The following is a 17,120-nucleotide window of genomic DNA, read 5'->3' on the forward strand; positions in this document are numbered from 1 at the left end:
TCTCAAACAAAACAAAATTAATGACTGGCTGCTTTCCAAGTCCAGCTGTCTTGCAATACCCCGTGAACAGATTTTTTGCCACATTTAAGTTTATTACATGATCTAATTAGCATGACTGTGTAGGTGCGTGGAATGCACTGGGGGAGAGGAAAAATACAAGTGTACAAAATGCTTTTATATAATTTGCTATGGGAACGTGCTTATTATAGAGACCTGGATCACTCTCTGGATTCTTTTCAGTAGGATTTTGAGAGTGAGCAGAGAGGCAAGGAAAAAGAAAGGGCATTCAAGTCTATCACAGAAAAAAAAGGGCCAAGAGTGGAAAAGTCTGACTACCATCTGATTTTTGTGGCTTAGAAATACAATCACAAATTTAAAAGGTATTAATTCTATACTCACATTTGCTGCTTTTGTCTCCAGACAAAACAATTCAGTAAAATTCAATACCTGACTGGAAATGAGGACTGCAAGCTTGTCAGCTACGCTGCGAGGCTCATTCAACATCAGAATGAAATACAGCTTCTAATTAATAGCAAGAAAATACAGATTGTTAACCACTCTGGCCACGAGAAAGGCATCAGGGTGTCTATTGGCAACACACAGCCAGACAAGGGATCAGAGCTCTGCCTAATGTTATTAAGACATTCACACCACCCTAACCAAGTCAAATGGAGGCTCAGTAACATGAAGCGACCAGGCTCTCTTTCTTCCTCCTGCATGCATGAAATGACATTTTAAAGTGACGTGTGATCTTCCAGAGCTGTAAAGGGGTCAGGCACCAGGCGCATCTGGCACACTGATCCTCTCATTCAGGAGCATGAAGTCATCCTCCAAGCTGCATTCCTGAGTGAAGAATGTGTAATTTTCCACGTGTCACTTTACTGACTTGCACATTGAACGGAGATTGATATTAATTCCGTTGAAGATCAGGCTTATTTAAGAAAATTGCAAGCTTTGCTAATTGTGTTTTAATTAAACTAGAAATAAAATAGTGTTTGGTAAAGAGAGCTGATGTTTTTTGAATAAACACTCTCCACACAGCCCACTGTGCTGTGCCATAAATCAGCTCAGTGCTGGATCCCACCCGACAGGGTAAATTGGGTATTAGAGAGTCTTCAGAGGTGTGAGTTTAATGGTAAAATTATTGCTTGTTAAATTTGCCACTCTGCTTTCCCTGCCATGTAGAGGTGATGTTGTCATCACAGCATCCCGAGGAGCCACCACCCTTCAAGCTGACTTATCCTGAAGAACAACTGTCTCCTTAGAGTCTTCTTTAGGAGAATCAGGATGTGCCCTGGGGTGGTACCCAGTGCCAGCCTGGCTGGTGGCAGCATCCAGCTGGGGGAGGATGGGTCTGAAATCAGTTTGATGATTATCAGCAGTGTAATCTGGGATTGCAGATAATAAAGTACACAATTGCTTTGGCTCTTGTAACCAAAATATTTGCTGTGGTAGGTAGGAGAAACAGGGCTCCAGTGATGGGGGGTGCTCAGCCCTAATCTCTGTAAAATCAAAGGCCTGTCCCTCATCGTACCCAGGAACAGATCCTTGGAATGACTTCCCACCTCCCAGTGACTCCCAAAGCTCTCAGAGCCCTTATCTTTCATGTTTGGGGCAAGCAAACACACCAACAGCATGAAGTGTATGATTGACTTGATTTCAAACTACCAGCTAGAGCCTATTCCCTCTAAATCCCTTGTTACACACCTGTTACACCAACAGTAACTGCCCCTGGGGAGAAGGTCCTGCACGGGATGACATGTCCGTGTCCTGCAGAGGCTTGATTCACACTGGCTGGGATGAGCAGGTCAGGGTTGGAAACAACCACCCCAGCTGCTGTCAGCAAGCCCTGGCTCTCTCTGCGCCGGGAAGAGGCCTGTCCTCTTGGGAAGGAGTAATTCAGAATCACAGGATGGGCTTTCTGTAGCTGAAAGGGAAAGGCAGTGAGTTTGGAAAAAAAAAATCATATTCCTAGGGGTGAAGAAGTCTTATTTACCACAGTGTAATACCTTCTGTTTCTGTAGGAACATCTGAAGATAAACAGAATAGTGGTTGTGGTGCCAGGTAAACAGCTCTCCATGCCATGGCTACAGTCTCTAAGGAGCTGCTGTTTATTATGAGCCATTTCTGCCTCGGCTTTAGTGACAAACCCTCCTTGCAAATCCAGCAGGGAGAGGCTCACAATGAAGGGAAGAGCTTGTATGGAGTTGCCAGAGGGATACTTATTACCTTTGGGATTATAAGATTTTTTTTTTCCTGGAATTTTTGCCTCCCTCCCCTGTTTTTTTCTTATAAGCCCTGGTCCTTTGGATGGAGCTTTTGTCTCGCTGGTCTCATTTGGAATGGAGCTTTGTTAAGCAAAACAGAAGTGTTATCAAAGGAAAGATGTCAGTGATCCTACAGAGACATGAAAAAGTCAACTATATCTGAATTGTTTATTTCCTAGTTTGTGTGAACTATCTTTAAACAGATAAATGCTTAGAATAACATGAAAGTAAAGTGAGAGGCTCCCTGGAGGTTCTTAATAATATTTAAATTTGCAGTAAATATCGGTGTATTGATTATTATCATAGCCTTCTGATTTTTAATTTCCCTTCACAGAGAAGCCTCAAATTTTCTCTTTCTGAACCTAATTTAGATTGTTAAGAGTGTAAATTAAGTGTATAAATGTCAGTTAGGGTCCCCAGGGTTGTGTTGGTGTAATTGTGATAATTTTTTAGCACTTTTCTTTGGTTTATGTCCTGAGTTTTTAGCATTTGCAAAGGGATGTTTTAAGTCATGCAATTAGGCAGGTACAACAAGCTTTACACAGTAAAGGATCAGGTAGGCACATGGTGTGAAATCTTCATCCTCCTCACTGAGAGCACAATACATGCCTGCTGCTTCCTCATAGAAACTGTTTGCCCAACATAAAAGTTAGTGAGGTTTTTTTGGGATGAGGTCCCATAGCTGCAAGGTTTTGGAGGTGCTGGTGGCCCTGTGGCAGCAGGTGAAACAGTGAGGAAGCAGAGTCAAAGCAGGAGTTGGAGGAAGGGTGCATTTCCCCCCCTTCACCCTAATGGTTGGACAAAGGTATCTCCAGGGGAAGAGTAGCTACCCTTGTTTTTCCAGTGGAAGTGGTATTTTTCTTGTGATTGAGATGCAATGACTTAGCCATGGGGTTTTATATCCATGTACTCCCACCACATAGCTGGCAAACCCTGACACAGTTGGTTTTTTCCTTTTAATCCAAAAGGAGAAAGAAACATTTTTTCACAGCACTGTAATTTCTGTTGTCCTTATAGCAAGGAGTTGACTGCAGCACTTTATGGCTTCCCTACCCTTCCATCAACCTTGGGATGTTTACTTTTCTTTAAACGTAGCTGTTTGCAGCACGCTAAAGAGAACTGAAGATCTTTTAACGCTGCTATTTGTTTACTGAAGACATCAAAGCCTTTTTCCATGAGCCCTCTTTGAGTCAGTACAGTCTGCAAACAGCCATGCAACACCAAGGTGTGTTTTGTGCCTCACAAAATAAAACCACAGTGCACTGAAGATACAGGTATTTTTCTTATCTGGGGGTTCTAAATTTAGCTCTGCTTCCTCCTTCATTCCTCAGCTTCTCAAACTGTTTGTTCCTAACCCAGAGCCCTGCAGTTCCAGCAGACCTTCCTGCTGCCTTCCAGTTGGGTGGAGGAACACAACTGCCAACGTGGACAGTGGCTGGGAGAGCAGCTAATCTAAAACAAATATTTTGTAACATCACCTATGAACAGATGCATTTCCCTGTTTCACTTTGATGGCCGCAATGCTAACGGGAAGCAGCACTGAATTTTTTGTGTTAGGTCCTGTCAGCTTTCAGTTCAGACCCAGCTGTGGGTGCTGGGAAACAGTGGAGGAAATGACAGATGTTGGCAGCAAATTAAATAAACATATCTGCCGAAAATAATGTCATAAGAAATACCAGGGTGTCCTTTTTAGGGATTTCCTAGATACGTTGAGGCTATTTTAAGGCAAATTGAACTCCCACTCCTTGCAGTGTAAACAGGATTATTCCTTCTCTGGAACATATGGCAGCCTAAACGTCATTATTTGTGCATCACTGGTATTTCCAGTCATACTTCAAGTATTGTCTTGCCCCAAATCTGCATTTTACCACTCAGAGCCCAGTGTCAGTCTTCAGGGAGTGTTGAACATTGACAGCACATCACAGGAGGTGTCTCCATGGAGGACAACCTAAAGCCTGTCCAAGGAGAAGGCTCTCTTGGATCAGTGCCAACAGATCAGCTCCCTCAGGTTGGCTGTGGTATGGACAACAGGGAAGAAGAGGGGCAATGAAGGAGGAGGATGGGACAAGGACTGACCGGTGTGGGGTTTTATTGCACAGTGAAGCAACTCACCCCATGATGCGTTGGCTGAAGATTACAGAGCAGGCAAACATCCAAGGCTTTCCAGGAATCGGGAACAGTGATGTGCAAGGTCAGTGTAGGTAAGGCAGATCTGCGTGAGCAAAGTACAGGCCATGAGAAATGCTGACTGCAGTGGTTGGGAAGGGCTGGTGTGCTGAGGGCATTTTCAGCAACATTCAACTTACTTTCATTCACAACATTCATACAACTTGCTGTCGTTCACCCTGTCACAGCAGAGGAAGACAAGCTGCACGACCTGATGCTCATGGCAGCTCTGGGGACCTGGTGCAAGGAGGAGACCCACGAGGGAGGGGCTGGGTGGCAGAGGATGTGCTGTTCAGCAGTTTTTAACCCTGAAAACACCAAAAGGAGGTGCAAGAGGCAAGCAGAACAAACCTTTCTCCTTCCACCAGCTTTAAACCAGGTGAGCAGCGCTGGTACAACCGAGTGCAGCCAAAGAGGCTGCAGGTGTATGTGGGACAACAGTTTTGGCCACTTCCCTTGGCTTTGGGTGCTGTGGAGCTCAGGTATAGCATATGGCTTAGCCAGGCAGGGCTCAGCCTCCAAGAGATGGGGGAAACAGGAGTAAATGTTCCCCAATCCCGGGGTCCCCAGGGAGCTGGGAAACAGGGACAAGGCCCCCTCAGGGACATAACCAGGCTGCTCCTCCAGTCTCAGCACTCAGGTGTCTCCTGCAGAGCACTTCCAGAGTCTCGCCTTAAGAAATAAAAACAAAATGGCAGATCCTTAAAATAAAAACACAAAGAGTTTTAAGCATATCCAACTTTGGGATAGAGCATAAAATTTCTTGCCAGAAAATTTAAAACAAACTGGAAACTGATCATCTACTCATTTAAACGATGTGCCTGGAGCTAAACCAGCAAGGCTGAATAATCTCTGCACTGCTTTCATCCTCCTTCAACTTTTCCTTTGTTCCATCAGCCACATGTGTGTTAAGTGTAAATTGAAGGGCTCTTCCCTGGAAAAGCAGATTGTGAAAAGGGCTTGGCCGTCATCTTATAATTTGGCTTCAGTGTTACAATTACTCTTACTAGCACTCTTGTTTTCTTGTATTATTTATCCTGGCCAGAACCCTCTAGGATCCCCTGAAGGCTTTTTTTTTTTTTTTTTTCTGGTGGATTTAGCCAACATCCACTCAGGAATCCAGATGTTTCTGCTTTTATCCACGGGAATTTAATGGTATGGATATGCCAAGATCATAACTTGAGGCTCAGCCTCAGGACAAGTATTTTTCAAATTCCCTAAATAAAAAATGGAAAGTGCCACAAAAAAACTGGGTCTTACTGCATTTTAGCATGCCAGAATGGAAATCAAACCACAGGACACTGTTGCTTAAGGTTGTGTTGATACAGTGTGCTACATTGCACCAGAAATTTACAGCCCAGATTGTGCTATTTTCTGTTCTCAGACACAGATTTTGCCTTTAGCACAAGTTCAGCTCTTCTTTCCATTCACCACCCTGAAGCCAGGAGCACAGATACATGTGGGTCCAAGATGCTTACACTGGGAAAAAAGATTCCAGCCTGCAAGGCAGAATTAGTGCTGGCGTATTCAAATGAATGAACATGTGCCTGTGTGTGTCACAGATAACGCCCCCCAGGCAAAACTGGTTCCTAAATAAGGGCAGGGATGAAACATACCTTGCCCTGATCGGGACCTGACTGAATAACACAAGGTCTGCTGTGCCTTTGGCAGCACTTGGGAAGGATAACCAACCCCAAACTCATTCCTTGTCCAGAGTGATAAAAGCAGCATGAAGCAGACATTAAAATAACCTTAAACTTCTGCACTGCCTGGAGTTTTCTTCAGGCACTCCCATTTGTGGCATCTTGAATTTCTTCCCTGCTCCACATTTGTCAGCATGAGAATCCCAGTGAAAGCTGGTGTGCTGTGGTGGTCAGTGCCAGTGTGGTGGTGTGCATGGTGTCCTGTTGGGGATGGCCATGTCTCTACAAGTGCCCTGCAGTACTTCAGTGTCAGGACACTCAGGAGCATGGAATAGCAAATGAAGGAGATGCACAGAACACTTTTCAGTGGCCTTTTGGCAACCAACACTAAACATCATCTGTGAGCATGCTGTGCACAGTAAGGATGTGATATTGTGCCTGACTCCACAAAAGGTGAATTTTAGCCTTTCCTCCAGGACACTCCCAGCTGGCCTTGAGTGCATTCCAGCAGGGCCATGGTCCTGACTTTACTCTGCACAATCCAATCCCTTTTGAAGCCCCTTTCTGTGTACTGGACAGGGGAGGAGCACGGAACAATTATTCCAGCCTGGTAGAGAAGAGGCCATTTTGCTCCCCGGGAGGCTCTAGCACAGCAGCCAGTTATTGCCTGCTCTAATAGCATTAGTTCTTTACCTGCAGAGATTTTGGATCAAAGGAAATTTAAATTACTCCTAAAAGCTCTTCTAAGGCTTCCCCCAGCATGGAAAAGCCTCTCAGCTGGCACAAAGGATGGAGCTGGCTCAATAGCAAAGCCCTCTGGGGCAGGGATGTGCCGAGACAAGGAGGAGGCACAAGAGCCAGGGCAGCTGAGCACCCAGCAAAGCTTTTCACCCACCTACCTCAGAGCTGAGCTCAGCCAGGCCAAAATCCTGCTGAGGGCAAGGGTAGGTGGTGCCACCAGGCAGGGTGACAAGTCTAGGAGTCTGTGTGGTGTCACATGCAGGTGGCAGCAAGGGAGCAGCGGACTTAACCTGGACAATGCAATCAAAGAGAAAAGTGCTTCTCTTGTTGACATTGTGGGTCAAATGTGCTGTACAGGGCTCACCAAGGGTGAGCATTAGATGTCCCACCAGCACAGTCATTCTGCCACTTCCTATCACATTCTCTGTGTTATAGTGAGGAATTTTTTAAGCATTCAACTACACAGTTTAAATTTTAAAGGCCACTCATTGTACTTAAATACTATATGACAAACTGTATAAGTATACCTGTTCCAATTTATTCTTCTAGTATTCTTATTAAAATATGGTTTCAATGATTTTGTCTTTCCTGTAAAAAAAAATAAAAATCTGCATTTCTCTTTAATAAGTTCATGACATTCAAGCTACTAATTTCCCTTACCATCACATCCTTTTTTGGACACAGAATAAAGGAGATTAAATATATAAAAAAAGAGGGGTTTATCCAAGTTGGAAATGAAGAAATACAAAAATATTGAGCCCTTCAGTTTTAAAGGCCTTTTTTTTTTTTTTTTTAAATAAATAATCACTCAGCAGGTCATAAAAGTGATAAAATGCTTTTGTCTCCATTTCGGGGGGAGGCCAGTTTTGCCTTCAACATCCTGAGCATCACAGGTACCTCAGTGCAATTTTCTGCTGCCATTGCATCTTTGCTCCTTGGCCCACCCTGCTACTGCTTGCTGGCTGGGATCACTGGGACCAGCTGCCTGGTTGCAGTTCTGTTCCCCTTCCCCTGTGCTGACTTCCCAAACCTCTGCAAAGACCCACTGCGGTATGAGTGATACCCCTTCACCTTGAAAATACTGGACCTGTGCTTGGGTCTTGGCTGTATTCTGTGCAGATTTGGGTTTTGTGATGACTTTTGCGAATCTGCTGCAATTTGGACATTTAAACACGAGCATCAGTCACAGTTGTAAAGGTGGGTTGCCAGGAGGGTGGCTGGGCAAGGACAGGCAGGTCTTGAATGCACTCCCACGGGGATCAGTAGTGCTGCTGAAGCCATGTGGTTCATTACATTAGATCACTTTATGAACCAGTAATTTGGCCAGTGCTGTTTTACCTGAAGGGACATACCTTTTCCATGTGAAGCCTGGGCCTCTGAATTTCAAGGCTGAGCAAAATTTTATGGAAATTATACAGTTTGCTTTTGACATTACAGAAAGCAGAACCTGAAGATTTACCTTTCTGCTCTTCCTTGTGGCTTGAATGCTGCTCTGCCACTAACACACAGAGCTGTCAAAACCTGTACAGACCTAGATACAAGATAGACATGGAACTGATCTCAACATAGACCTCAACAGCAAGAGAAGTGTGAAAAATAACCACCATTCAGCATGTCTTATCTCTGCTCCAGGTAGAGCCCTAGGCAGGAGCACCTTGACAGTGCAGCAGGATGAGAGGTGAGGGCAGGAGGAAAAATGGGCCTTTAGGTGACCCAAAGCAGAGCCAGAGCCCATCACCATGCTCCCAAGCAGCTCCTGCATGAGGCATAGCATCAGTTTCCAGCTCCAACATTCCTCCAGCCCCTACACCTAGTTCAGACATTCACAAATTTTGCTGTGCTGAGGGAAATCTCACCTTCTGTGCATGCTGTCCCTTGGAGTTTTTCTTTCCTTTAACCTTTATTTGGAGCCAGTCTTGAATCGCAGAAAAAAACCGGTGTTTCCATGACAACAGCCCAGTAGTGGGCTCCTCTGGGACACCTGAAGAATCAAAACACTGCCAGTGCTTCCTCCTGCTCCAGCATCACACCCCAGGGTACCACAGCCACATTCTATCCTCTCTCCCTCCTCTCGTGCCACAAAGGGCTGCCAGCTGCCTTGGGCAGAGCTCTGCCTGCAGAGGCAGCACTGGCATTTACTGACTGATAACTTACACTGCACAAGGGGTGGACAGGCAGGTGTTGGACCATGGAACCATCTTATCGAGGGAGAAAGGCCAGAAGGGTCTTCAGTCTAAAGGACTGGGCAGCTCTTGCATTTCACAATCCCCTAATCTTATTAATAAGATTCATAATTTTCATGCCCTCCTTGGTATTTTACAGGACATATCAAGTGATACTTCGTTACTCACAGTCCCTGTGCTCCCAACACACAACATTTCTCCTGCCCACGTTCAGCAAAGCTCTGCAACCGCTGAACCCGATGGCCCTGTTCCAGCAGAGCATCCCTGGGATCTCACCAAGACCCAAATCATCCCCAGCTGCACCCTCTCCCTAAGCAGGGCAGGGTACCAGTCCTCTGCAGAATCAGGCCCTGCTTCCCCCGGGTGGCACAGCCAATACCTCACCCAGAGACCGACTCCAGCCAAGTGCCCCATTGATCCACTACTCCTGAGGCAGTCCCAAACCCCCATCCCTTCCCTGCAGAACTCTGTCTGCCCTCAAACCAAGATTTATGAGGGTTATCCATGGATGTGGCTGCAAGAAGAGTCCAAAAGCTTTTGTTGCAATGCCACAAGCAGCGCAAAACCAGCAAAATTCTCTTGGCATACCTGATCCTCACTGAAGGGATGCGAGCAGGACCCTCAAGCCCAGACGGCAAGCTCTGAAGCAGGACCCAAGGAGGCAGCGTGGATGTGTGCCAGCCTGACAATGGGGTTTTGTTTAACAAGCACAGATTTAAGTGTGGAAATCAAATATGAAACAGTCGTGGCCAGCATTGTCTGCATTCTTGGAGTGGCACTGAACTAGCAGAAAGAAAAGAACCGAGACGCTGGCCCAGACATGCTCCAGCTGTCTGCGACTACCTCTTCCCTCCTCCACTGAATGTAACTATTCAGCTTGTTTTCATTTCATTACTAGATGTTATTTTTGCAACCTGGGAAAAGAATAGAAAAATGGTGGTGGTGGGGGGGAACATCCTTCAAATGCTTTTGGGTTTATTTTTAAGAACTAGATCATTTCTTTCCTATCAGCGATAAGTACAGACTTTTAAAAGTGCACAGGGCCCACGGTATTATTAGTTAAGAATTTGTTTCTCAAATAAGGTCCTTTATCTCAGAGGCAGCAGCACTTGCATTGCTGTGGTTATTCATGTAAGTCTCACTCATTTAGTACTGAGCAACATGCAATTAAATAGCCATAGAAACACCCCCAGGCTGAGCAACAGCTGCCTACAGGTAACCTTCAGCTTCATGCACTCACTTGCCAAATGTTTCAGCTCTAGCCCTGAAAATGTGCATGTGGGAGCAGGGCAGGCTCTTTCCTCCATCACCGTGGGCACAGCACGAATCAAGATTTTAATGAGTTGGTTTAAAGGCTGATGCTGCAGATCCCTGTAACAGGAGTGCTGCTCAACCCACCGCAGGGCCAGCGCTTCCCTGCTTTCCTGTCCCTCCTCTGCCTTCCTCCCAAAAAGACAGCTTATCCATTTTTAATGTTAAAGAGAATTCACATCCAAGATCTGATAATAATTTATTTTCCTGCTCTTTGCACCAGTTTTGCTTGTGGGGGACACACCAACACACACTGCCCATGCCCCAGCTGGGGACAGTCCACCCTATGAAACAGTCAATCACCAAGCAAAGGGCCAGGGTTATAAAGTTTCCCAGTGGCCCTAATGGGAATTCTCAGTTTGTGCTGGACTTCTCTGGAAAAATGTTTCCTCTCTTTGGATGCTGACGCAATCCAGCACAGCACTGGTGCATCAAGGGAGAAGTGGAATTCAGGGTGTTTCTTACCATTTATCTTCCTCTTTCAGGACGTATACCAACCCAGGTGCTCTTTTCATCTCAGCTTTTGCACACTCCCACAGTATTCCTGGCAGGAGAAGATCAGGCATGTTTTAGTGTGAGAGTCGTCTCTACAAAAATTGCTTTGTAACATCCAAAGCAGGTCTGTAATTCCAAACCTGGATATTATAAGCTCCAGCAAAGATTTTTGAAGTGCACCTCCAATAACTGCTGTACATGCACCTTGCTGCTTCCTGACAAATGGCATTGCTCTAAGGATTTACATGGGGAAGTTTAAACCTTATTTTTACCCTATTCCAGACAGTTCAGCAAGGGGACAGTTTTTCATTTTTTGTTTAATGAAAATTATTTCTCATGCTAGAATCTAATTTCTGCTCATTAAGGGTAAAAATGATGATTTAAAGCAAGGAGTTTCTCCTAATCTATGAACTGTAAACATCTGCTCAACGCCAAGCCTAGGAGCAACTCCATTTACCTTAATATGTGTGCTTATCTATAAGCAGGTGCTTAAGTGGTTTGTTGGCAAAAGCTGGAGTGCTTGTGTCTTTCCAGGTGACCCTATTTAATAATTACCAGTGTTAAACAGCTCAATAACTATAAACATAAGGAAAAACCACCCAACACTGAGTCAGCTCTAGACAGATCTTTTCCAAATATGATTTCTGCATTAATCAGGAGGGTCAAACTGTTCCATGCTCAAGGGCTGACCCCAAAGCCACGGGAATCAGTGGAAGGGTGTTGACCAGTTACACCGGTTTGGGGATGGGATCCCCTGTGAGCAGAAACACCTTTTTGTCTTGGCACTGTGACTAATAGGGACAACAAAGGCTCTGCACTGACATTAAGAAAATTTGTTTTATGTCCTGACATCCTGTTAACCTCCAGCTCAGTTAGAGGAAGCTGTTAATTTAATGGGTGCGTCAGAAAGATACAGCATTGCTGAGAAACGAAGGAAACCTCCCAGACTAATGTCAGTATTAACACCTGCACAGGGCAGCACTGACTGCAGGGATCTCTGAACAGAGCATAAATTTGAAGAATCTGCCCTTGACAAGGAGAAAACTTTCAAATCAAAGTGGTCATGACTGATACAGACTCTAGAGACAGGCTTTGGTATCTGCCTCCTTCATGTCTTCCACAGCGAAGCCTCCCTGGATCCTACAGTTTCTTCCAGTTGAATTTGATGCAAAAAGGGATGGATTAAGCCTCTCCCATGACTTGGAGGTAAGAGGCTGCTCACAGGGTCTTTATCTTACCCTGATATGAAGGGCTCTAATCACTCAAATCCAGAGAAGTCTATTTTGCTATTGCCTTGATTTCACTGCAGTTAAACTTGACTATAGGTGGCATCCATTTTCCTGAGTATCAGACTTATATTGTACATATATGCAAGGGTAGAGGTGGAAGGCAACGGTAAGACACTCAGCTAAAATGAGATGTTTGACCTAAAAATAAAGATATAAAGGTCCTGACTGCATAAAACACTTCAGAACATACCTAGCAGCAGACACGCAGTTGATGCTGTTGAGCTCAGCCTGACACAAGTGCTGTAAGTAGTCTGATGATAATCAGGATTCATTACAAGTCAGATGGAATCTGGAATACAACTGTGCTGTAAACCCATGGTTTTAATCTGGGAATGCCAGTACATCACCTGAACAATGAAGCTACAGTCTTTCCATTGCCTGCTGAGACACAGGCTTGTATTTATACAGCAGAAAACACCCTAATTCACAGCAGCAAAGTAGAAAGATTTGGGTTGTTGCATTACTCTTAGGAATAAAACCTTTATCTCTGTGTTGGGCCTATATCTGTGTGTCAGGCTTGCACTTGCACTCATTTAGAGTCCCAGCTCACTGACCCACATTTGATGCTTCTACAGATTTGAGCACTGACCTTCCAGGCATGAGATCATGGACTTGTATCCCTGACTCCTGCAGCCCACAGCATTGCTCCAAACATCATTCCTGATTGTTGGTCACTCCTGACTGACTCATTTTCATTCTGTCTCCCACACAACCATCTGTCCTTTCCCCAACTCTATCCCTCCACTCTTCAACATGTGGCTCAGGGTCAGCATCATCGTACAGTCCTTTATCCCACTGCTTACATTTTCCATCCACTGGCTCCTAACAAGAAATGGAAACGAAAGTTCCTTGCAGCTTCAGCCAACCTCACCTCCTAAGGTCTCTTTGCCCAAAGGGACAATAACTAAGGTTCAAGCCAAGATACTATCTCATCCAGACGGGGGAAGTCTGGAAGCCCTGATAGCTAATGGCCTACGTAAGCCTGTGTTACAATTTCACTTTCCATAATTCAACTGCAGTTTCTAAACTGTGTGGAAATGCTATATGGTATTTATAGAAACATTAATGTTACTTAGATTTTGGAAACAGTAACGCTGCTTTCAGTGGTCTTGGTTAACCACAGTCTTGAGCTATCGCCTTCACTGGATAAATCTTAGAGATGCTGAGAGACATTTCTACCAAAATAGAAAGGTAGAATTTGTGAAGCATTTCAGAAAGCAAAAATCACTCCTGAGCGTGGGTCCTCCTCTCTGGCCGCAGTTGGTGCAGGTGTCCATCTGCACACAGAGCAGACGGCAGAGTTAAAGCCTAAACCTATAATCATTAGTCAGGCAAAATTACAGCAGGTGATGGTGTGCACAGCTGAGCCCAGGGCTTTATGGCAGGTAATCAGCACACTCCTGCCCCATAACCTCTGCAGTCTCTTGGGTTTCGAGTCAGCAGTTCTGCTCCTGTGGGCAGCAAGCATACAGAAACTGTTTTCTCTGCAAGTGTTATAACTTCTATTTCAGTTCAGCACTCTTCCTTATTGAACTGTCATTGCCCACAAATGAGTTTTCTGAATACTTAATACCAACAGGGCTCTAATGAAGATGCCATGCAAGACTGCTACAACAGCTCCAGGTGACATTACTAGTCTGCCACTCTTTTCCAGCTCTCCTCAGAAGGACAAATCAGGATCTCAATAGGGCTACAGCACTGAGACACAGGTAATTTCTTTTTTAAAAAATAACTTCAGCACTAAATGTGTCATTGTAGACAATACGATACTGTTTATTATGTCAGGAGAAATCAGCAGCAGCATTCCAGCTTTCCACAGGTGTCTCTGGGTGGTGTTTGCTTTAGACTGTTTTTGTGGACACCTCACTACTTCTGTCACCTGTGGAGCTCCACTGCTGGCAGCAAGCAGGAAAGTAAAACTGAAGTGTTGGCAACTCTTGTTCTGGTCAGAGCATGAGAGATGGATCAGACTTCTGAAATATCCCAGCTGCTGTGTGGCTGTAAATGGCAGAGCAGGAAGGGTGATAAGTGTGAAAGTTTGGGAAGGGAAGGGCTGGATCCAATTGCCATGACACATGTCCAATGCAGAACACTGACCTGAGACTATTTGCTCCTCATGCAGATGGAGGCATATAATTCTGATAACACATGATGTAAATAAGCAGAGCCAAATAATCCTTACACATGAAAAGCACTAAGGAAGCTGTGGTCACCAAACATGCAGCACTTGGATATTTTACTGAAGGCTTGGAAACGTGGGCTCAACAAACCAGCAGTTAAGGGACATATTTTCAAGCATGTGAGGTGCAATTGTGTTTCTTTGTGTACAGGGAGGTTATACGAGTTCACATTCCCCAGGCCAGGCTAAGAGCAGGTCTGGTTGTGCGGGGGGGACGTGGGGTGTTCCACCACCACCCCATGCTGCCCATCCGGCCGCGGCACCGGCTGCCGAGCACACCCTGGTACTTCCATCCAGCTTCAAGCTTTTACATTTGACTCACCTCAGAAGACATCACATCAGATGTTAATCCTACTGTGCAGGTACTAATAACAGAGAAAAAACACCACTGAGGCCTCTGTCAACATTTTCCTCCTCGGGACACCTGATTTATTATTGACAAAGTGCTTCCTGCTTTGTGCTAACATCCGACTGCAAATGCCCATCAGAACTAGGGAGCAGTTCATCTCCTCATCTCTTACCTTCAGGGCAGTTTAGGTTAAAGTCAAACCACATAAAAGGAGACAGTGTCTGGCTGATTTTACAGCTCTACAAAAATTGCCTTTCTATCATATTGGATGGAAATTTTTATAACTGGCTCTGATAATTAATTGGAAACTAATCCAAGAACAGATAAGTGTGCATGCTACAAACTGTATATGGAAGAAAGACTACAGAAGGAATTCAAGAAAGAAATTTTGCTGGCAAAGATCAAAGAAAAGTAAAGGTATTAGTTAATGGCCATATTTTCTTACAACAAGAAGCCCTTCTTTTGAAGGCAACAGCTGATGAATAAGAATCTGATGAAGCCAATTCTTATAAAGTTCCTTTTGAACAAGGTACATGTACACTCTCAGAAAGAAAATAATTTCAAAACACTGACATTATTATGCACATCTAAAAACTTAGTTACAGAAACTTCTCTATTGTGTGAATAGCCTTTGAGGAGAAAAACACACACCTACTTCACAAACAATCCAATTGCAAAGCTGGTTTAACAATTTCTTTTTCCTGTAAGTTACCATTTATGAGATGTCGCTCAATCCCACTGAAATCTACTTTGCCTTCAGCTGAGCTAATGGTTGGCCCACTTGTGGAAGCTCAGCCCCAGCAGAAAACCAAGATGCCAATATAGCTGAATACTAGAGAACCTGGCTGAAATTCACCTCCCAGGGTGAATTCCCATCCACACCAGTACTTGCCAAGTTACTGGAGTCTCTAAACACAGCAGAAGTTATTTACTTCATAGAAGGCCCAAAGCCCCAGATTTTGAGCTTGGCAACAGGCAGAAGCAAGAACAAAAGGGGGAGAAAGCAGGTAACAGAACAGAAAAGTTTCAAATCCTGGCTCTGTCCACAGCTTTAAGACCTGGACTGAGGCTTTAGGGTGGCGCTGACTGAAAACAGAGCTCAGCATCACCCTGAGTGGGTGCTTACAGCTGCCCTTGGGGAGGGTCATGCAGATCTTACTTCTTCTTTTAACTCCTAATTACCAGGGGAGAGATGATGCTGAGGTTTGCAGCAGGCTGGAGGCTAAAGCCAAGAAACTGGGAAGTAAGGATCATACCCTCAGTTTTTTGAAGGGGTAGGGTATCAGCAGCACTTGAATTATGTTTATTGAGTAGAGAGAAAAGGCTGTTTTGGGACATTGGTACCTCTGTCCTTATTGGAAACCTCCCCTCAGCCTCAGTAATGAGTATGCCCAGCACAAGCATGGTGCAAGGTGAGAAGTTTCCACCTCAAACTGTGGCATTGCTCTTATCACAAGATGCCTGGTGGCAAGCAGGAACACAAACTGGAAGCAAAATTAGCTCTTATGTGGGATGACTATCTCAAGGTCCAGCTCAGAGGGCTTAAATAGATTCTTACAGGATTGCTTCCAAAAAGGAGACACGCAAATTTTTCCACAATACCAACATCAGCTATTGCCTTGATGTTGGTCTCCCTTGTCTGGGTTGGGTTTTGCCCTGTGGAACTCAAAAATATATCTGTTCTCCTACACACAGCCCAATGACTCACCAGGCTCACCTCAGCAATCCTGATTCTACCCACAATTTGGATGTGCTGACCCCTGAAGGGATCCATCTCCCAGCGTTCTGGGGACATGGGAGAATTGATCTTGTGAAGCTCGAGGAAAATTCCTCAGGCTGGAATGTCTGCCCTGGTTGAACTCATAGATAACTTCAGCTGATGTGTCTTAGCTACCTTTTAGAACTGGAACATAATTACACAGAATGGTTTCTTCAGTGCAAAGTCACTTTAATGATTTCTGCCCCAGCCCACAGCTGTCTGGAAACACTTCAGTCTGATAAAATCCTCAGGAAAAAGATCCTCAAAACAAGGGTGGAAGAAGGTAGCACAGTTTTAACTTAGATTACCTCACTGACTGGTAAAAATCCCCAAACAGCTGTATGATGGACTAAGAAAATATCAAATACAGCCAAAGTATGCATAGAGATAGGCAGGACTTACGTGACAGGATAAACAGGTGCCACACAGTGACTTCCCAACAAACCTGCTGGTTTTGAGACCAAACACTGCCTCTTGGTCTGAATCAGAAACTGCAATTTGATGTCTGAGCCTTTCCCCTCTGTTCTCACCCCAGTGCTGGTGTCTAAGGGTGTCATGAGGTGCCTGAGTCACATTAACAGCTCCGTGTCACCCAAACAGGTAGTGTCGGTCACAGCCAAATATTCCTACCAATTTCCTTGCACCTTGCCTGTCTGACCCCTTGGCAAGATGATTCAGCTCACTAAACCATGCAAACTATTGAGCCCTGTGCTTTTGGAGGGCTCCTGCCCTGCCCAC

At 44.8% G+C, this 17,120-nt stretch overlaps 1 protein-coding gene across 1 annotated transcript; it reads left to right on the forward strand.

The window, feature by feature from the left end:
• Positions 1–2,290: 2,290 nt before the first annotated feature.
• TMEM212 (transmembrane protein 212) lies at positions 2,291–7,877 on the forward strand (the record flags this gene model as incomplete). Its single annotated transcript, XM_032697993.1, has 2 exons — positions 2,291–2,368; positions 7,677–7,877. Coding segments are annotated over 2 exons (279 nt in total), but the record flags the coding sequence as incomplete, so codon positions are not given.
• Positions 7,878–17,120: the final 9,243 nt, after the last annotated feature.

Source organism: Chiroxiphia lanceolata, chromosome 10 (genome assembly GCF_009829145.1).
Source record: "Chiroxiphia lanceolata isolate bChiLan1 chromosome 10, bChiLan1.pri, whole genome shotgun sequence".
Lineage (NCBI taxonomy): Eukaryota > Metazoa > Chordata > Aves > Passeriformes > Pipridae > Chiroxiphia > Chiroxiphia lanceolata.